Here is a 23,160-nt window from a genome sequence, read left to right on the forward strand (position 1 = left end):
AATCTTAGTATGTGTTTGATGTATAGAAAAATAAGTGAAAAATGCATTGCTTTATTCATTCAGGAGATGCTCAGCAATCTGGCAAAGAAGGCTGGCTGGACATGAAATGTTATGGGGGTTATGTCTAGCTTTGGATCCACTGAATTCACATATTACAGAAATCACATCAGAGCAAAGGTGTGCACACATTTTATTTATATATGTTACATATCATCCTAAGAAGTATTAAAGTCTATTGCTAAATTGAATTACCTCGTCAAAACAAAAGTTTGCACTGCATTCCATTTAAGCTATACATTGTGAATTGAATTGTTCAGAAAAAAATGTTTTAGCTGATGGGTAACAAAGAAGTTGATGTAGAGGGTCCCTCCATTAAGTCTCTACTGTGATGATTATCGATGAAAATGTTTCCTTCCTTCTACAATTATGCTAACAAATCCAGAGAGGGAATACTTCACACTGATGCTAGTATGATGCTAGTATGAAAACAGTAAGAGTCAACATTTTAAATTGTAAAAATATTGATGTTAAACTTTAATGTTAAAATTTTGAGATACACTGTATATATTTGTTTATTGGAAGGACATCTTTGCTAGTAAATATGATCAATGATAGAAAATTAGTTCATGTTTGTTGGATGTCACAAACAATTGTTCCAATCATATTCATCTTTAAAATTACTTGAGCCTTCAGCTCAGATGAGCTAAAAACAAGTACTTTCATTTTAAATGAAAGTACTTGTTTTTAGCTCATCTGAGCCGAAGGCTCACGTGAAGTTTTCTGATCAAAATTGTCTATTGTCCATCATCATCGTTGTTGGCATAAACTTTTCACATTTATGTCTTCTTCTCCAGAACCACTGGACTAATTTCAACTGAACTTGGCAAAGAGGACCAATAGTAAGGTACCAGTAGGGGTTCAAAGTTCAACCTAAAGATTATATAGGGTAAAGTCTTTAAAAATCTGCTTTTCAAGAACTACCACACTACAATTTGTGATATTATTTTGCAAACATCCCTATGCAGTGTTGTTTCAAGCTTGTTGAAACAATGACCATTAAATCACCGGTGGGGCCCCTGAAGCTTGCAAAGTTTTACATAGTAATTTATACTTGTGTATAGGAAAAAATTAAGTCTTTTTAACAAATTCTACATTGCTACAATAGTGGGGCCTAAAGAGGGAATCTTGAGTAAATTTGTTCAGTATGGAACAAATATCAAAAAAATACTTTTGCAATTTATTCCAGCACTTTTTAGCTCACCTGAGCTATGCTCAAGTGAGCTTTTCTGATCACCCGTTGTCCGTCGTCCGTCTGTCTGTCTAGCTGTCCGTCCGTCCATGTGTAAACTTTTCACATTTTCAACTTCTTCTCAAGAACCACCGGGCCAATTTTAACCAAACTTGGTACAAAGTATCCTTGGGGGAAGGGGAGTTTAAATTGTGAAAATAAAGGTCCAAGTCCCCTTACAAGGGGAGATAATCAAGAAAAGACAAAAATAGGTGGGGTCATAAAAAAATCTTCTTCTCAAGAACCACTGGGCCAGAAAAGCTGAAACTTATGTGGAAACATCCTGGGATAGTGTAGATTCTAAATTGTTCAAATCATGACCCCCGGGGGTAGGGCAGGGCCACAATAGGGAATACAAGTTTTACATTAAAATATATAGGAAAAATCTTTAAAAATCTTCTTCTCAAGAACCACTGAGCCAGAAAAGCTGAAACTTATGTGGAATCATCCTGGGGTAGTGTAGATTCTAAATTGTTCAAATCATTACCCCCAGGGGTAGGGCGGGGCCACAATAGGAAATACAAGTTTTACATTGAAATATATAGGAAAAATTTTTAAAAATCTTCTTCTCAAGAACCAATGAGCCAGAAAAGCTGAAACTTATGTGGAAGCATCTTGGGGTAGTGTAGATTCTAAATTGTTCAAATCATGACCCCATGGGGTAGGGCGGGGCCACAATAGAGAATACAAGTTTAACATTGAAATATATAGGAAAAATCTTTAAAAATCTTCTTCTCAAGAACCACTGGGTCAGAAAAGCTGAAACTTATGTGGAAGCATCCTGGGGTAGTGTAGATTCTAAATTGTTCAAATCATGGCCCCTGGGGGTAGGGCGGGGCCACAATAGGTATTACAAGGGAGAAGTCTGGTAATGAACAGCATGGCCAAAGTTACTCAGGTGAGCAATGTGGCCCATGGGCCTCTTGTTTTGTATTGACACACATTTCACAAAAGCCACATGTGTCAGAGTTAAGTGAGTTTGCCATTGTTGCTCAGGTGAACAATGTGGTCCATGGACCTGTTGTTATTATTATTAATGCTAATTATTTTAAAAAAATTTTTAGAGATTATTCTGTGCCACAAACAAATTGTTCAGAAAGGGGACATTGGTGGATTTGCATTTTGGGTACAATTCAAAGAATTTTCAATATGATGATGGAAGATCAGCGGGAGGACAAATGGGAAAAGTTGACAGAGAAAGAAGAGAAAAGAATTAGGAAATATCTGGAATAAATATGAATGAGGAGGATGTACTTAATCTTGTCAGACTTTGACATGCAAGGCTTTCTATATTTATATGTATACTGGAATATCATTTTGATTGTAAAATCTCATTGTAATGTATTCACATTTTATATTTTATGCTTTATGCATAAATACATAAACATTTTCATGAAAAACTATATATATGTATATATGTATCTTTGTTCGATCGAGACACCATCCTTTGTGATTTCATACTCATTTATGTGTTAAATATGCTGTAGGTACATGTAATCTGAATTATTTATGATTTGACATAAATTTACAATAGAGATTACATATATTGACAAATGTTATTGCAGATATTTCAATTTTGCTAAGGACACTTCCATGCCATATGATATTTTTATACAAGTTCATGATCTAATTATGTTATTTATTGGTACATGTATACATGTTCATTTCCTTGATCATTTTGCTGAAATCCTTTCAAATAATTTGTACTCGTTTTAGAATATGTAAAATACATGTATCGACAAATGCTACTGACTTGTTTGTATACTTCCTTGTTTAAAGTGTGCACTGTGTGGTATTAGTTATTTCTGTTGATGAAGATACTTTTGGAAAATTATGCAAGCATTATCAAATATCTACAGGTATTTAACAGATCATTGGAATGTACTGAAATTTCATCTAAAGCAGAAATACCTTATTTTTAATGTGTACAAGTGTGTATTTCCTTTTGATAAATATGAAAAAAAAAACCACATAAATGTTTCATATGATATACATATGATGCCCATTTCATATGATTCTCATATGTAAATGACTTGAAACACACTAAAACTTTTCATGTGCAAATCATATGATGTTCTTTGCATATGATTCACATATGTGAATCATATGTGACTCATATGATTTGCTTCATATGATTCACATATGATGCCCTTTTTTATGATTCTCATATGAAACCAATCATATGATTCACATATGATACACATATGTGGATCATATGTGGCAAAGTTGCCTGTGGTACGTGTAACCTGTCAAATAATACACAAACTTACAGCTTATACATACTTAAACAGAGACCAATGTGTAACTGAAAACAGTACACAAACTTAAACATGCTTAAACAAAGACCAATGGATAAATAGTCAAACAGTACACAAATTTATACTTTTTTCATACTTATCCATTGACCTATGTGTAACCTGCTAAACAGTGTAAATATTTACAGCATATTAATACTAGTACACTCTACAGATTCAAAGCATGCGTATACATGTACTTATACATATAACCTTTACCAATGTATAACCTGCCAAACATTTACACAAATTTATAGCAAATACAAACTTATACTGAAAACTTTCCAGATTTTAGCAACACTAATTTTCAGTATATTAAGGCTTTTTGATGTTTACAAACTGAACTGGCAAAGGTTTATAATTTTTGTGCAAGAATTCAAGCTCCACTAGCAGCCCATGGGCCACAATACTCACCTGTGTACTCTGGCCCTGCTGTTCTTCACCAGATTTTCCCCCTTGTAATATGTACTGTGGTCCTACCCTACCCTTGTGGATCATGATTTGAGGCAATTTAGAATCCACATATCCCAGGATGCTTCCACATAAGTTTCAGCTTTTCTGGCCAAGTGCTTCTTGAGAAGAAGATTTTTAAAGATGTTATCATTATATTTCAATGTAAAACTTCGATTCCCCATTGTGGCCCCATCCTACCCTCGGGGGTCATAATTTGAACAATTTAGAATCTACACTACCAAAGGATGCTTTCATATAAGTTTCGGCTTTTCTGGCCCAATGCTTCTTGAGAAGAAGATTTTTAAAGATTTTTCCTTTATATTTCAATGTAAAAACGTTGATTCCCTACTGTGGCCCCACCCTACCCCTAGGGGTCATGATTTGAACAATTTAGACTCTACAATACCCCTGGATGCTTTCATATAAGTTTCAGTTTTTCTGACCCAGTGTTTCTTAAGAAGAAGATTTTTAAAGATTTTCCTATATATTTCAATGTAAAACTTTGATTACCCATTGTGACCCCACCCTATCTCCAGGGGTCATCATTTGAACAATTTAGAATCTGTACTACCCCAAGATGCTTCCACATAAGTTTCAGCTTTTCTGGCTTTTTTTAATGACCCCAGACCTGTTTACCCAAACTGTTGTCTCTCAGTATTTTTCATTAGATCTGTCAGTGAGATTTGGCATTTGCCCGTAAGATTTCACTTTTCATCGACTGTACATATATTACTAGAAAACAACTACATTTCTGATTATCAAAACATGGTTTAATAACAAAGCAAAACGTCATACACTGCTCTCTTTTGAGTGATTTCTGTCATTTTTCAAACCACCGCGTTTTGGCAACTTAAATGTTTGAAAATTTTCTCTTCTTTAGCGATTAAAAAGCGTCAAACTGAGACAGATAACGAAAACTAATTGTTAAAATCCATATGAACGGATTTCCATATTTTCGTTATAGCAAAGCGTAAGACGTATTTTGGACTGAAAATCCGTACAAAATACGGCGAAATCGTAAGAGTAAACAGGTCTGTGACCCCACCCTATTTTTGTCTTTTCTTGATTATCTCCCCTTGAAAGGGGGCTTAACCCTTCATTTCAATAATTTACATTTTCCTTCACCTGAGGATGCTTTGTACCAACTTTAGTTAAAATTGGCTTAGTAGTTCTTCAGAAGAATTTGAAAATGTGAAAAGTTTACAGACGGACGAAGAGACGGACGGATGGGTGATGGACAACAGGTGATCAGAAAAGCTCATGTGAGCTAAAAATGGTGTAAAAGTACTGTAGATTTCAACTTATTCATATTTCAGACCTAAGGGCAGATCATTCTTGCTGAACAAAGTACCACCGAATTAGAACTTGTTAGTGTGCAGTGCCTTGATGGTCATTGAAGTGCTTCAGTGTTTCTCAAGGACAGAAATATGAAGTGCATACAATTGACAGAACCAGGACACTTTTCAATCAGAAATTCTCTGATCTACCTTTGGCTGAGGTGAGCTAAATATTAAATAAGTGATAGGAGTGTGGAGATTATGAGTAAATATTTGTCATACAAATTTCACTTCAATTTAGCACCTATTTAAATTACAGTATTTCGTAATAAACTATATCTAGTGTCATTAAGTTCTATGCTGACTGATCTTTAAGTGACTGCACCTAGTGATTCCCCATAAGTACCTGGCTTTGTCACTAGTTTCTGTGCGGTGGACATTAGACAGCTGACCAAGACAGAACCGGTCAAGACTGGACGGGTCAGTGTAGCCATCCACGGTCACTCGAGCATAACTGTATGGGACCTTGAATGTCTCGCCAACCTGCTGGTCAAGTTCAAAGTATGTAATGGTACACCAAAACTCTGGGGCTGTAGAAAGAGAAAGGATTAACAAATTTAAAGTTTATACTGATCACAACATTTCCAATGTATTTCTAATGTAGAAGTCTATGTGTGACATTGCTAGCCTACAATATCAGATTTTTTTAACCCTTAAAAATCCAGGAGCCAGAGCCATCCACACTGGAAAAATAAAATTCTGTACGATTGGTTGAAATTGGTGGAAAATGTTTCCAAAAAAATACTGGTCAGTGATTTTAATTTTTACATTATCTTTGGACATATGACTATCAATTTGGTCAAGCATACCTCACTTAAACCAGCTGAGGTCAAATAATGTGTGAGGAGGCAAAGAAAAATAGTGTTTGTGAAACACTGGTGCCCCCATATGACAGGTCAATGTCAAGGTTAATATTTCTGAATACAAGTCAAACTCCAAGGTCAAGAGGTCGAAATGTTGGTACCCAAAGGCAGGTCACACTAAACATGTGAAATATGAAACCAGTTTTTGGAATGAATCCAAATTATGGTCCCCTACAGATTTCAATTCGCCATGTGGGCGAACAAGTTATGGAACATGCCCACACCAAACTTTACTTGCATTTAGCACATTGCTAAGTGTCACATTTAAACCCTGTTTGTAAAGATTTTACTTTGTTTAGACTTGATCATTTCTGGATCTGTTTAACTGACATCTCACTGTAAGAATTCTACACGTTTTCTTCTTGTCCATGAGTCGATCTACATTCTCACAATTACAGATGACTTACATTTATTACTTATTGGAATTAATGCAATTAACATAATAAAACTCCACAAATTGTCTTACATATTGAATTATCAAACAAAAGAGGATATGTGATGTAACCACTTTAATAAAGTAAAATAACCTGTATGATTACAGTGTATATTTCAGTGTATGATGACGTAGTTTATGCTTCATGGTTAGTGTATGTACTCACGGTTTTGGTTGGTAAGGGGAGGTAATGACTGCACGTCCGATGACTGCATGTGATTGTTGTTCCCTGAAATAATAATTATATTGTTACATTGTCAGCTCTAATGTAATTCAATGGTAATATCAATATTTTAATCACCAGTCAAGTCTTTTTTTCTGTACAAGTCACTTCTGCTGAATGCAATTAATCTGTCTCTAGTAAATATAAGATGTTAAGTCAATATTTAAAACAAAAGTTGAACAACAACACATATTGCTTTTGTAGTGACCTTGACTCTTGACCTAGAGAACTTAGACAAACTTTGATGTAAAGCACTGGGAAGAATATATATGACCTTTAAACTGCAGAATTGTGACAAATTTGACTTTGATATAAAGCACTGTGAAGAAAATAAATGACCTTTGACCAACAGAATTATGAAGAATTTGACCTTTAACCAACAGAATTGGGAAGAATTTGACCTTTGACCTACAGAATTGAGGATCCTGGGAGGAGGTATATGTAGCTGTGTTATTTCCCACCCATGTTGCTGTAGCAGCCATAGAACCTGAAAACAAAAAAAAAAAAACATTTTTCAAGAAAAAGAAATATTCAAGGAGTGTTTATACTATCTAAGATTTTACAACCTATATTTCTGGGGTTACAAAATTTTTGATTTAAATAATGCCAAGTCCTTAGACTTTCAGCGATTCTAAACACTTGAGTCCTAATCCAAATTACTGAAGTTCTGAACATCAGGCTTGTGAAATTTTGAACCCCTGCCTTATAATGGCCCCCTTTTATAGACAATCAAGAGTCATCATCTGCCTGTGTATCAACAGATTTGATTGATTGGATGAAAATGTACTGAATTTGTGTTAAAGTACTGATTAACGTTATTTACTTACTGCGTGGGGGAAATGCGCTGATGTTGGATAACGTCGGTGATTGTGACACGTGAGAAGATACCTGTCCTCCGAATCCATCCCCCATCGGCGACGGCAGACCGTGAGACATGGCACTGGCAGCTGCTGACGATATAAAGCAAACATATCAACAATGCATCTCTCTGTATGGTACAGACTCAAACAGCAGGGATCAACAATGTAATAGTCTCTGACAATTCATATGCAGCAAACATCTCAAAAGTGCTACTCTCGCAGTTATAGCATTAAGTGGACATTAGATATCAGCAATGCTCTCCTTCCCAACTACTGACAAGACATCAGATATCAACTACGTACTGTTACTCACAAGGTAAAGTTAGTCTCAGACATAGTACTGCCTAGACATCAGATATCAACAAGATAAAGTTACTCTCAGATAGATAACGTCTAGACGTCAGATATAAACAAGGTAAAGTTACTTTCAGATAGATAAAATGTCTAGACATCAAATATCAACAAAGTAAAGTAACTCTCAGATGGATAATGTCAAGACATCAGATATAAATGTCTAGACATCAAATATCAACAAAGTAAAGTTATTCTCACACAGATAATGTATAGATTTAAGATATCAACAAGGTAATGTTACTCTCAGATAGACATAGTGCTGCCAAGGTATCAGATTTCAACAAGGTAATGCTACTCTCAAATACAGCTATAGTACTGCCTAGATATCAGATATCTACAATGAAATGTTACTGACACAGCCATGATACTAGGCATTAGATATCAACATTTAAATCTTACTCTCTTGATATGTACCGATATCTAAATACTATCAAATAAATTGTTTGAGTTGCTTACTGATCCCTTTTTTTCATTCATATTGATCTGAAAATAAGTTTACATTTGTACAGTCACTGTGAAAACACAAATTTTTGTGAGGGTTTAATTTTCCTTGTCTTTGTGAAGAGACCCAAGAATTCAAATCTTCCATGAAATGTAGAATTTCAAATATATCTTATAACTCAGCACTCTTTCATCCACAAAATCAAGTCTCCTCGAACCAAAAACTTTTCCCTCAAACCACAAAAATTAGACCCCACGAAAATATGTGATTTTACAAGTATACCGATTGCAGCTAAATTATTGTGAGCATCTTCATTTTTTCTAGCTTCCTTCTACAAGGCTATTAATTCCTTTATAGCAAGATAATAAATGTGTTAGAAACCACAAGCAAAAATAAATAGCACTGTTCAATAGTTTATAAAGATTAAGAATTAGTACATAAAATGTATATAACTATATGGCTCTCTACCTTTCCTGTCATATAAACCTTGATCAATTCTGAAGTATTTAATTATTCACCACATCTAACTGGACAAAGAATCCTTGATAATGTTTATATACATTTCTTAGGTTTAAATATAATTGTTATTGACATTAAAAGCTGTCATAGTTATTTAAATTAACTTACATCTTTTTTATAATAGCACCTGCCAGAAATTAAATGTTGACATTTCATGTCAGTTTTACGTAGGTCTACCTGTTAATATCTGTAATTTATTTGTACTCATAATCTAATACACATGTTGTATGACCTACATCACAAGAAATCCAATCTCATTGGCTTCAAATGTTCCTACTAAGAAGTAACTATTCAAAATAAAATAATTCAATGATAAATGTCAGTCAGTGTTTTTTTTCAGTACTTTGGGACTGGGGGCTGGGGCCTTCGGAATTGGGAATTTCAGCATCAATTAGGCTAAATTGGGAATCTCCCAGAAATTCTTGGTATGAATTATCTAATTACTTGCATCAAGAACAATAGTGGTATGAATGATCTAATTACGAAGAAATCCAACGTGGCTGAACAACAAAACCTGCTTGAACTTCACAGAAAAACATGCAATAAACAACTGAATTTGATCACATATTTTGCAAGTTTTTCTTTGAGAAAACTTCCACTATATTTTGGGAAAATACAGGCATATTTTCAATTGGGACTGGGCCCAAATTTCGGCCCCAAATCGGCCCCTTAAAAAATCACTGATAAAGTTGATGTCTTTAGGTTTGAATCTTGTTTTAGCGTCTTTGGCCATGGCCTTTAATTGCTAGGATGTTCATATTACTTTCATATTTTACACGCAAGTTGCTCATGACCAGAGAATGAGAAAAACCACCACTTTTATTTCAGTCCCAAAGTACTGAAAAAAAAACACTGTTTATCCAAGCATTGACATCATCTCAGGACACAAGCGTATGATTAATCACTTCATACTTCTCTGCTTCAGATATTTCAGAGACAACAAATTTCATTTTTCTGAACTTGAGACCTTGATCTGATGCTATTGGTTCAAGGTCAAACAAAGACACTCAAAATTACCTTTGAAAAAAAGTATTTTTCTGTTTTTAAGTGATGGACAGGACAATGCTACTGTAGATCAGTAAATTTTCGTGACACCTTACTTTCATGAGATAGTTATTGACTCTTTAAAGGAGAGACAAAATTTTCACAAATTGTGGTTTTTGCTCTTAATAATCTTAAGGAATACTAATAAACGTGAGAATGAAATTTTTGCGAGCATTGTCTTGCGTAATTGCACGAAAATAAAGTTCTCGTGAATAAAAAGTTATTTAAAGTATACTTTTCAGCTTAGGTATCTAGAACTTTGCTATCAAGAAAATTATGGATATGTTGAAGTGAGATTGAAGTACCATGCAACCACTAGGTATTTTAACCTCAAATCCTTGGATATTTTGAACTTCAGAATATTTCAATGACCTTGCTACAACTCCACCTCTGGTAACAATCAACCTTTGCACAAGAGGAAGATTAAAGTTTGACAATACAATCTGGAAATACAAGGTGAAAATAATTTTGAACATAACACATGTACAAAATCTTAAGATAAAAATAACATAAAATAGATATAGATTTTAAAAAATCATCCATCCAGTGAAGCCCAGATACACAGATGATTCAGGCCCGGGTATAATTAACAGTGATTAATTACCATCTACAGACTTAATTCAGGTTAGTCACATTAAAGCTTTTGTTTTTTAATATCAACACTATATCATCAACAAATCATATATATGGAGATCACCAATCCATTTAATGGCATTTATATGTATGTAAATCATTCATTCCTTAATCATTTTTTTTTTCAAAGATTCATTTGCATATATCAGACCTGTTTACCCAAGTTGTTGTCTCTCAATGTTTTTTATTAGATTTGTCAGTGAGATTTGGCATTTGCCCGTAAGATTTCACTTTTCATCGACTGTACATATATTACTAGAAAACAACTACATTTCTGATTACCAAATCATGGTTTACTAACAAAGCGAAACATCATACCCTGCTTTCTTTCGAGTGATTTCTGTCATTTTTTTTAAACCACTGCGTTTTGGAACTTAAATGTTTGAAATTTTTCTCTTTTTTAGCGATTTAAAAGCGTCAAACTGAGACAGATAACAAGAACTAATTGCTAAAATCCATATGAACGGATTTCTGCATTTTCATTACAGCAAAACGTGAGACGTATTTTGGACTGAAAATCCGTACAAAATATGGTGAAATCGTAAGAGTAAACAGGTCTAATATATGTTAATCATGTATTCATACAGAAAATCCGTACAAAATATGGTGAAATCGTAAGAGTAAACAGGTCTGATATATGTTAATCACGTATTCATACATATGCAGACAATGAAAGGAGGGACAGGATAAGAACTACTCAGAATGTCTCATTGATTTGAAGAAGATGAGGAAGACTCCTAGAAAACTTTCAGGGAATACTCCACAAAATGTTTCTAATCATGACCTGCTATACATACAAAGCAAAGCATGCGGAAGACACTGATGTACAGTCAAGCATTAGATGTGTATAAGCTAAGACAGAAATTAGGCGTGCTTGTTGTGTCCAGAGAAGATGTGTGCCATGTCTATAGCCTACAATAATATACATGTATGTATTATTAACATCTGGGACTTAGTGTTACACTAAATGCATGAGGGATTTCTCTGAATGGGACTCTTGTTCTTCTGTATTGTATTTACTTAATAAGCAGGCAAAGAAAATCCCACAAAGGTTAATATATAAGAAACAACTGATGGTTATTTTTAAGTGTCTTGTAATAAGTAAGGTATTCTGTGCCTATTTACAAGTTTTGTATCCAGTATTAAAACAGTAAGGTATTCTTACATTATTTCACACATGGGCAATTAATTCTAAAACTTTCTCTTTCATTCAATCTAAGATCTGTACATATTTGAAACTTTGCATTCTTCAAGGCTCAACATTTAAACATTTACTTTCCCATCAGACAAGTTGACAACATGCTACAAGTCCGAATTAGTTAATTTCTTGTCTGACATAGAACAGATATAAAAAAAATATATTTTCAAGAATGAACTTGTTGCAATATTGACTTATAAAGCTTTAAATTGTTAAAATCATGAAAACACAACATTACTGATTAAGATACAGAAGCACTGTTTGTGACCTAGCAATCATGAAGTATCAAACACATTCATCAAGTAACAATTATATCTGGTGATGTATGACCTGAACTGTTGAAATTGTAAAGTTTCATACTTGATGTCTGCAATTAAAAAAATCAATCTCTTAGATGAATTCTGTGGATTTTCTATACATGTATTATATTCACAATATTCCATAAAGGAACAAAAATAACTTGTATAATTTGAGTATCTGGAGATTGACTTGTCTGATAAAAAACTGATTTAGAATGTTGAGCCCTTTCCCTTTTTCAAAGATAGAATGTATTTTTCAAAACTTCTCATAATTACATTTGGTCTATTTTTAATCTTCTTCAGGATATTACCCAAAAGGGAAAAGAATAGCTGGAAAGTTATATAAACTTTTTACCGAACAAATTTACTGCAAGGCTATTAATGTATAAAACTGAAATTTTAAATATTGACAGGTATTTTTGGAATGAATTATGACATTCTATTTTTTTTTTTAATTTCTGGAAAGGAAGGTGAAAAAAAGCAGCAAATCACCCTTCTCTGAACACACAGTTTCATTAAAGTCAAGCAGCAGGGGTATAGCTGTGCTTATTAGAAAATTTGCAGCACAAAAACTCTTGCCAGACATACAGATGTCAATATACATTAAAACATCTACTGCACCAAGATTACATAACAAGCAGTTCTACATCAAACTAAAAATAGAACCTGAATGTGCCTGTGGCGATAAAGGATTTGCCTGGGGGGACATTGGATTATGTAGGGGGGTGTTGGGGGCACTCGGGCCCCGCCCCAGGGGGCTTGATATAGCTGGTCCTGCTGTGTGCGGGTGCTGAGGTACAGTTGACTGAGGGCCAGATGACCCCTGACCTGTGTTTAAATCAACCAATCACAGCATTATAAACCAATAAAAATAAAACTAGGATGTTGGCTGTCCTAAAAATAAATATCCAGCACAATCAAGGCTATTCAAAATAATAATACAGTTCAAAATTAAATATGTAAAAAAAAAAATTGAGCCACAGAATTTGCGACACACATCACTATATTTAACAGCTGAGGCAATTTCTGATATATCAGCCCACAATTAAATGTGATACAATAAGCAAAATTAATGTGCTTGATCAAATTGAAAATAAAAAAAATTACAATTATTTTGACAGTGAGAAACAATTCATTTAATTCATGCAGATTCTCCCCTAAAAAATTGTGATTTTTTAATTCCAATTTAAATTCACAAAGAAAAGATGCTTAATATTTAAAATGGAATAAAATAATTTTCAAATAAAGTGTATTTTTTCAAATTTCATTATCCTAATAAAATTGCTATAATATTTTGAAATAAACTGATTAAAATTTATCTATAATAAGAAGCTTTAGTTTATTTTAAAAAATCTTCATTTTGGAGATTATGTATAAAATGTTTCTATAGAAGTTAAAGATGAAAGATAAGTATCCAAACACATTTCAAAAAAATATATATATAAATATAAAATTATAAGGCATTAAAAATGCTCCTGCAGCCCTTAAGAAAATCAAATTTACCCCCCCCCCCTCCCTTCCCTCTGTAGCCAACAATCAAAACAACACAGACACCGACCCATGCCTCCCGAGGTAAGGATCCGAGCAAACTCGCTCTGTGGAGGATGCTGAACTGTTTGCGAGACTTCCTCCGAACTCGACATGTTCATCCCGATCTCATTCCCGTACTCGTCCTTAACGAGGCGAGAAGGCGGGGCTGAAATATCAGAAACTACGTCAGATTTGTCAAATCCATTCCAGTGATTTTTCTACACCCAATTAAAGGTCGGAATTGGCCTTTTCCCCTCTCAAAAATTTTCAGTATGTTCAATTTTTCAATTTAGAGAGTTCTGTATTTCTTCTCCACCAAAAGTTTGCAAAGCTAGAGTATTGTTTTCTCATTAAATAGAAATTTCACTTACAATTAAACAGAAAGCTTAGAATCTCAGTCATCCATATGCTTAAATTAATTGATAGTGAAATCAGGTCCATGCTTTAAGTGCATCTTCAAGACGTACACAAATGCATGGTAACTTTAACATTTGAAAAGTTACCGATGATTTTTTCCAAACTGATAGATTTTTCTCCTTTTCAATAGAGTAGATAAATCACTGTCATTCACACAATTTCAAATCCTGTCTTTTCTAAAAACCTTTATTTTCTACATCAATTAACTGCCTTATTGTCATGTACCAAGAAAAAGTTTTCAGACACCCTAATATTAATCAACTTTTAATTCCCCTGTGAATTCCCAAATAATTCATTTCTGAATGTAATGAATTCTGAGGAAGGTAGTTTGTTTCAGAATTCAGCTATAACATTTTTCAAATAACAAGTATTCAAGTATTAAGCCAAGCTTAAAAAATTCTCTGTTTGCAGTTGCCGACCTATATTTTTTAGAGTGGGTATATAGGTAGGTATGTTTTTTTAAATAGATTTAATATTCAAGTTTTTTTTTATAATAGATCATATGGATTTTCAAAGGGTTGATACTAAACGTAATATGCTCCACTTATTTGAAGCCACTAAATTGATAAAAACAAAAATCAAAAAATAGAAAATGAAACGGTTCAATATCCTGAAAATTTGAAACTTACCCCCACCCCCCAATCATCTCAAAAAATGGCTGAAAAAAAGTTTGGGTCTGGTGCATTTTTATTGGATCAGTAGGCAACTGCAAACAATCAATTTTTTTTTGTTTTAGGCCTTATGAATTCTAAACACATCACTTCTGAGGAATCTCATACTTCTGCAGAAAGGGAACTAGTCAAAATTCCCATATTAAAAATATCAAATATTCCAAATACAAGAATGACCTGCATCCATGTGGGACAAGATTACTTGCTTTTTATAACTGCCTTTATTTGCATTCATTCAAAATTACCTGCATGTTGAATATTCAGCCCAGACAAATCTGAAAAAAAATAATGAACATTTCATCAAAGTTTGCTACAAATAATTAGAAAAAGAGGCCCAAGAGCCAATTTTATTCAACTGACCTATCAATTGCATAATTATTTGCTCATTACAAGTTTGTACTCTGCTTACCTCCAAGATGCCCAGGATTTTCAAAACATTAATGCATTATTAACTATATACAATAGAAGCACTAATTTTCATGGGAATAAAATTTTGTTGCTTTGTGACCTTAAATGGTTTTGTTGGAATTAAATTTGGTTGTTTCAAAAGTAACTTCATTCAATATATAGCCATATAAAAACTTTGTTTCTCAGGCCATTTTTAGTCAGTCGGTTGGGAGAGGGCGAGCGAACATTTTTTTTTTTTAAAGATGCCCTTATTCTGTTTAAAGATAGAGCAAAAACAAACTCTGTCTGGCTCAATCAGTGCTAGTGGTTGTTTCAAACATGAGAGAGAGAAAAGAAAGAAAACAAGAGAAAAATCAAGAAAGAAAACAAGAGAAAGAGGTACATACCGATTCCAGGGGAGACTACTCTCTCATAATGGTACGGATTAACACACACACTGTCCTGCTTGAGGTCAAAAGCATAGTGACAGAATTTGCAGTGCTTTAGTTCATTCTTGTGAAGGTCCGGCCATCGCCAAATCCGCGCATAAATAACATGAGGAAATCCCTTACGACCAGCAACCTGAGAGGAATAATAAAGTTAAAGTATGATTTTTAAGGTATGTTTAATCACTCACTGTAAAACTATAAATTCACATGATATAAAATTCATCTTTGCTATGCTTGAATTATCATTCCCTGTTGAGTCAAATTTTATGCGAGTTCAGTTTTCTTACATTTAGTGGTATGAATCAAGATATTCATAAATAATGCATGGCGATACAATTCTTATTTTATTCTACATTTCTGTCTTGGTATACTTACGGTAATCAAAATACCTGCAGTCGCCCCTCCAATTTGGGCGTATAGTGACACATTTTGTTAAGTGGGGTGCCACTGGTTGTAATCAGGTCTTAATTAAAAATGCCTGCAATATTCGGTCCATTATACACTGTATGGTGACACATTTTGTATAGTGGGCCCAATGGTCTTGATAATACCTGTGGACTGTTGCCAAGTGTACCCTGTATAGTGACACACTTTGTGGACAGGACCCCCCATCAGTTGTAATTGCGGTGATGATTTAATTATAAATACCTGTAGCTTCCTGTCTAGTGTACACTGTATAGTGACACATATTTGGAGTGCCCCCCTCCCCCTCCAGTTATTGTGGTGATGACATAATTTTCAATACCTCTAGCCTCCTATCTAGTGTACACTGTATGGTGACACACTTTGTTGAGTGGACCCCACAGTTGTTATTGCTGTGCTGACTTAATTATAAATACCTGTAGCCTTCCGTCCAACGTACGCTGTATAGTGACGCACTTTGTGGAATGAGCGCCGCTAGTTGTTATGGCAGTGATGAGACTGTCTAGTTCGTCCCGCTTCTCTTTCAGCTTCTTGACCAGACTTTCGATGGCACGTTTTGCGAAGCTCTCACTCTCGCCGCCCTGGCGGTGACACATCAGACTGTGTACGATACTTAGACATGCGTCATTTGAAGTTGGCGCCTGCGTCATGATTTGACTGGTTTCTGGTTCCTCCTCTGAAAATCCTCAGTGACTCTCTGTTTATCTGGTTCTTACTTTCAATGCTTTACATTTTTGGTGCAGATTGATGTACAAAATACCTATAAAATAAAATTATTTTACTTTATTAATTAATAGCATCTCACAAAATATGGAGCTTTTATTTCACTTTTTGGCCATTTCCTTCAAAAAAAAATCCAAAATTTTTTTTTTTTTAAATTTTCCCCTTTGATCAAAATTTCCATTTTTCACATTGTAATCATGGTAATCTTAATATATATACACACATAACCATTATTTACAGAATTAAGGTTATTTCCACTAAGTTGTAATATAAGTGTCAGTCTACATTAATTAATTTTCAAGCATTCTGATCCATACACATTATTATAAATAAATTAAAACAAACAGGTCTACCACAAAGTCTTACTTCTTGTATTCAAAAGCCAGACTTCTGAAATGGTGCTAGACGTTAGTCTACAAGACAAACAGTTTTTGCAAGCTGTTGATTTCTGAGTTTATATATAAGCTTTATAAATAACAATTTAAAAGATGGAAACAGAACACTAACACTTCGTGAGAATGCACAGGTAGATGCCAGGTAGTATAATTAACAGACAACTGTCTATCCTTCTCCTTATAAAATACCTTACACCACGAATGTGATAACTACTCCATTAATGATAAAGGTAAAAAAAAATTAATAAATATCCGTATCTATATTAATATATATACAAATACCTTGATCAAGGTATTTTACGTAATGAAAATACAAAAATCCTTAAAATCCTTAAAAAATACTGAAAGTCGAGTTCTGAGTTGTTGTCAGTAAATTCACTCATGCATGTAAAGTACTCAAACACAAAGAAATCGGTAAAAAAGCATGTCGTTTAATTGAGGAGACGTTCTTTTATGCTGTCTTTTTGATACCTGACTACTTTTCATGCACGAATGAATACACTGACCACAACTCATAATTCGACTTTTAAATCTATTTTTTAAGATTTTTTTTGTATTTTCATTACATAAAATACCTTGATCAAGGTATCTGTAATACCTTGATAAAGCTATATGGCTTTATCAAGCTATATATTGTGCTGGACCTGCAAAAGCCAAGTTTTCTAATCCAAGTGTAAAATTAAGTTTATCAATTATAAATCCAAGAACAAAATAAACTTGTTTTAATTCTTCTATAAACATTGTAGTTATTACAATCAATCATCTTGTTTAAACAAATTGCTCTTGTCAGTTTTGTGCTCCTGATTGAGCATTGTCGAGACATAATTACCTTGAGTAGAACTTAAAGGTCTCTTATTAAAGGTTCGCTCCTGACCTTTTGAGCAGATTTTTGTCTTGACCTCTATTTAAAAAATTCTGCTTAATGTTTTAGTTCTTACAATATATTTGGATTCTACAATGCTAATTAAACTATATTCAATTAAAACTCCATGATTAAATTCCATAACGAATTCAAAGCATTAAGAGAGGAACTATATTTTGTGGCAGAAGGTTTTTTTAGAAGAAAATTATCAAATTTTCTCTTTCGAAGTATTTACAGTATTGTTAAGTTTGGATTCCTATTTTTACATGCAGCCTGCAAACAGAGTTATTGTGTCATTTTTGTGCAGTGAAATGTTTTATGCTGGTCCTAAATTACATATCAAATTAACTGTCATGAATTCGATCATCATTTCTTACAAATACAGCAAATATTATTGTGAATGTAATGGAAAAAAACCCAAATTTAACAAGGTTAAGTCTAATTCAAGTGCACAGGACTTTGCGCAACTTTTTAATTTCATGCAGTCTTAGGTACAATAAGGTGTACTACATCCAACAAATATGAATAAAATTATGAAATATATAGCTATATTCCGCAAATCTGGAAATTTTTACGTTGATTTATTTTTGGGAATCTGCGTCGAAAAGCTGTTGATTAATTTTTACATTTCAAAATTTTGCAAACTGTCATTGGTACAGTGGTACTAAAATTTAAAAAAAGCTTAAAATTTTCAAAACAGTGTTGAAGTTATGCATGTACATACAATAGATTACGCATGTACATACATACATTATAAAACCATGCCAACATTGAATAATCATATTACAAATTATATATGTACATGCAATAAATTATGCATATACATACAGCATTAAATGATGCCAAAGTTCAATGATCAGATAAAAATACTGGAAGAGATAAAACATCTAAACTGTTTGAAGTTTTCATAACATTTTATTAAGTCAAATCTCGTGAACAATCTGTCTTGCTAGGATTAGTTGTTAGATAAAACAACTGGCCTCTCTTTCTTGGAGGATTAATTTAAAAGAGACATACTGCATGTCAAACCACCAGACGATATTGAATGTAGTGTAGGTACTCTCCACGCACAGATTATCACGTCAGGTAATTACTTAAATTAGATTGTAGAATAAACAGGTTTCTTAAAATGACTGCTTACTAGCACCTTTTCATGGGGTTAAAAATAGACACCAGCTTCCAGCAAAATTTTCGTTTACATTTTATTGTTGTTGATTTATTTTTATGACGAATATTTTTGCGAATGCAATCCACGCGCAAAGTTGCTAAAAATGTATCTACAGTAAAAAGTTCCAGATTTAAGGTATGTAGCTATTTCTTATTTCCCAGTATTTCCTGGCAAATACCAGTATTTCCCACCATCCTGGGAAATATGAGTATTACCGGTTTTTTGCCACCCAATTTTTATTAGTCTATCAAAGAAAAGAAAACATGGGTTCATTTAATTCCAACTTGTTTCCTTCACATACACATACATCGTATAAACTGGATTGCGAAACTTTTTGAGTTTTGAGACACATTTTTATGTATATATTTTTATATTATTAACATGATTAAGGTAAACAAATGCTCTTTAAAAAAACATTGAAAACATATGTTAATTAAAAACAGGGGGTTAAAGCTTCGAAGGGGTCCAAGTAGGGCTGGGACGATATATCGATTCTGTGTGAGGATCACACACATATTGATATGTATGTAGAAATATCGAAATATCAACAACAAAAATTCTGACTTATTTTTTCTTTATTTACTTAATACTTTTGATTAATATATAAGATATATATATGCTTAACATAAATATTATTTAATATGATATATATAATAATTTACACCACTTCTGTGAAACCATTTTGTTTATCAATAGAAAGACAGCTTCTACGAATAAATTTTCCTATTTGTGAAGAAATGTTTAATTTGTTCATTTCAATACAAAAAGAAGAATTTATAACCAATTCAATATATCGTGATACATGTATCTTGGCTCAAATATCGTGATATGTATTGATATTCCCAGCCCTAGGTCCAAGATAACTCTGCTAGCTGATGGGAAAATCTGTCTCACACCATGAGGTGGTATGTACTAATATTCTTGGATTCTGAGTGGCTAAATATCTGTTTCTAAAATTACAATGGAAAAATATCATAATGTTCTTATGGAAAATAACATAGAATTTTATTTATTCACTGCAATATTTATTAATAAACATTTGAATTGAATTTTTAAACCCACTCATTTTTAAATTTGCTCTCTGCCTAAGATTATTAGTTATCCAGGTCCAATCAAGGGTGTACGGGGATTTATCCAGAGTTTTATTCCATACACCCTGAGACCAAAGGGCGAAATCCCATACACCCTTGATTGGACCTGGATAACGAATTTATTTCCTATGTATTCAAATAAATTCTTTGTAAACAAGTCCAATCAACTATGCTTCAAGCTATCGATAAGATTTACTACATCCTACTAACAATGCATCATGATGTCATGTTATTTGCTTTTCATCATAGAGAAACTATGCATTGTGAAGTCACGTTTTTTACCCCGGCTCAAGTCAGGTGTAAAGAAATTTACACCCGACTTTGTAACCAATCAAAGCGTGTGTTACAATCTACATAGGAAATAATAGTAAATATACCTTTTCATGATGATGTGTGTTGAATTTTCCAGTCGGCAAGCAGAGTTCTGACGCTGTTTACGAAGATAAAAGAAAATGAAACCAAGCATGCCGTACGTGGTTCTTTAGATAAATTATCGTAGAAGACAATGGTGTTAGTTTGCTAGTGCGTTTTCTCTGAAAGTGTAAAATAACTTTGATTCCGGGAGGGAGGTACTACATGTAATTTGGAGTTAGATACCTTTTGTTATTATTATACTGTGGGTTAAAAAATTTGTTACAGGAACAGGTGTGTGTGTGTGGGCTCAAACCATTAATACATTCCTCCTTAAATTATCTTTGCCCTCAAAGACACAATACATTTTCTTTTTGCCCCTGGCAGGACTTTCATCTGCAAGTTCAGGGGGTGGTCAACAGCACTAAATTATGTAACAGGAAAGGAGAAAATGTACGGCTGGACTAGGAATTGAACGGAGGACCCCTGCATCATTTGTCAGGTGTTTTAACTACAGAGCTATACAGACCCGCCACTGCCAAAACCATTACAGATGAATGCTTTTCAAGATTCATAAAAAAATCAAACTGCATTGTTTTCCATCATGTCAGATCATGGTTCTAGAATTTCTTTTTTCCATTACCACAAGTACATTAGTCAAGATGACAGACCTGTTTGATTTATTATCTTTATGAAAGTAAATTAGTTAAATTGACAGATCTGTTTGATTTATTATCTTGAGAGAACTTGAGAGGCAATACTATTCAGTATTGATAGGCATTAGCTTCACAGAGTACTTTTTTACTTTACACGTAGTTAGTTTAGCCCGAAGACACGAATATTGCAGAAAACTATGAAAACAATATTCGCCAAGGAAAAAAAAAAGTATCCAGCAAAATTTCAACCCTCGACAAAGCTCTCTTTCAGACAAATACAGTAGATATCGATAAATAAGTAATGATTTTAAGAAACTTGGAACTTAAGCCACTATACAACACAATGACTCCCCTAGACATTCTGGCACCAAAATCCTGCAAAAAATACCGGTGCTAGTCTACGGTACTTACACCCCACAGATCCATCATCCTGGCCTAGATTTATATTCAGTAGGAATGGGGAATAAGATCGGGTGCAAAATATGTCAACTTTGTTTGTAAATATGCTGTTGTTTACCTGAAAAACTCTGTTTCTGTGCTCACTCATGGCGCGAGTGAAAATCAAAATAAAGCTAAGCCGCATGCGCACAAATCATTATACGAAGGTTTCCGGTGTGTATCAGGAAAGACAACTCTATTTCCCAGAAGTAGGCGGATCAAAGGATTTCACCAAAGAAAAAAGCTTAAAAATTTAATAAGTAAGTTAAATACAACAAATCTCAATAAAATGCAAAAAAGGTTCAAAAGGAAATATTTTAACCCTTTCGAAAGACTACACAGGTATTGAAGAGGATCTCAATTCAAAGTTGTAAAAAAAAAATCAATATATATTTTTTAAGCATATACTGATAAAAGCAAAGTTTCTCTATTCTTCTTTTAAAATCAATACTGATCAAACGTGTTCTGTATAATCTGGCATATGAAAGACCAAATCTTTAAATACTGATATTGATAAATTGAAAGTTACACTTTACATAATACACTTTAGATAAGTTTTGACTGCTCACCGCGTCCAAAACATTTTCTGGTTGTTTGGTAAGAGACATATATATGAGCTAGCTATAAAATAATTTTGCCAAACGTTCCATTGAAAGTCTTTTTCTTTTTTTTCTTTCTTTTTTTTTTTTTTTAAACCCTAATGTCTCCATTCGATGTATTGAAAGGATGCATCATAACGTAGAGAAATCAATCGATTAATGCCATTTTTCAGATAATTTAATATGTTTATTTTGTTTTTTGGGGGGTTTTTTTATATACTGATACATATATATCATGAAAGTTTTTCCCCGGAGGTGTATAAATCTGTCATAAAAACAAAGGTTGCCTAACTGATGAGTGACGGACCAAGTTGCATTATCAAGGTAGGGACTGGGTCTGATCGCACCTGCTTTACAAAAATCTCAGTTTTGAAATAAAATAATTTTTCATCTGTTTAAATCATGCTTATTTTGTATTCGAAAAAATGCATGCATCTTGAATGCATTATAGGACCTTGTCAACATGGCGCACCCATTTATATCCAGAAATGACTCAGGGGAATGACCAGTATATACTCACTGACCCCTCCCAGAACATCCCTGCACCCCCAAGTATGTAGAATATAAATCATTCCAGATTTCTGGTTCTGATTCTGGAATTACCTATATATACATATATTTCTAAGACTACTTCTACAATTAATTATTTTCCACTGATGTGAAGAATTTTTAGCAAAAAAAAAGGTAATAGAAATAACAATGATTTCAGATATTTGAATTCAGATAGGTAGCATCGATTTTCATAGAGGGGGTGGGTGTT

General features: G+C 33.5%; 1 protein-coding gene across 3 annotated transcripts in view; it reads right to left on the minus strand.

Annotated features, from left to right (window-relative positions):
• The window catches only part of LOC133198960 (mothers against decapentaplegic homolog 4-like), a 30,106-nt gene extending 8,175 nt beyond the window's left edge, over window positions 1-21,931 (minus strand). The window contains exons 1-10 of one of the 3 annotated variants that reach the window (XM_061334859.1): window positions 21,881-21,931; window positions 16,534-16,877; window positions 15,653-15,827; window positions 15,104-15,133; window positions 13,799-13,936; window positions 12,907-13,068; window positions 7,719-7,838; window positions 7,304-7,378; window positions 6,835-6,897; window positions 5,719-5,902 (exon numbers count right to left, since the gene is read on the minus strand). In XM_061334859.1, the coding sequence (XP_061190843.1) occupies window positions 5,719-5,902; window positions 6,835-6,897; window positions 7,304-7,378; window positions 7,719-7,838; window positions 12,907-13,068; window positions 13,799-13,936; window positions 15,104-15,133; window positions 15,653-15,827; window positions 16,534-16,767 (1,181 nt within the window). In that variant the 5' untranslated portion in view covers window positions 16,768-16,877; window positions 21,881-21,931. Of the gene's footprint in view, window positions 1-5,718; window positions 5,903-6,834; window positions 6,898-7,303; window positions 7,379-7,718; window positions 7,842-12,906; window positions 13,069-13,798; window positions 13,937-15,103; window positions 15,134-15,652; window positions 15,828-16,533; window positions 16,878-21,880 lie in introns of all 3 variants that reach the window. The other 2 variants (XM_061334858.1, XM_061334860.1) reach the window with 2 other exon arrangements.
• Window positions 21,932-23,160: the final 1,229 nt, after the last annotated feature.

The sequence above is a fragment of the Saccostrea echinata genome, unplaced genomic scaffold, assembly GCF_033153115.1.
Source record: "Saccostrea echinata isolate AGI-Se365-2 ecotype Australia unplaced genomic scaffold, CSIRO_AGI_Sech_v1 ptg000033l, whole genome shotgun sequence".
Lineage (NCBI taxonomy): Eukaryota > Metazoa > Mollusca > Bivalvia > Ostreida > Ostreidae > Saccostrea > Saccostrea echinata.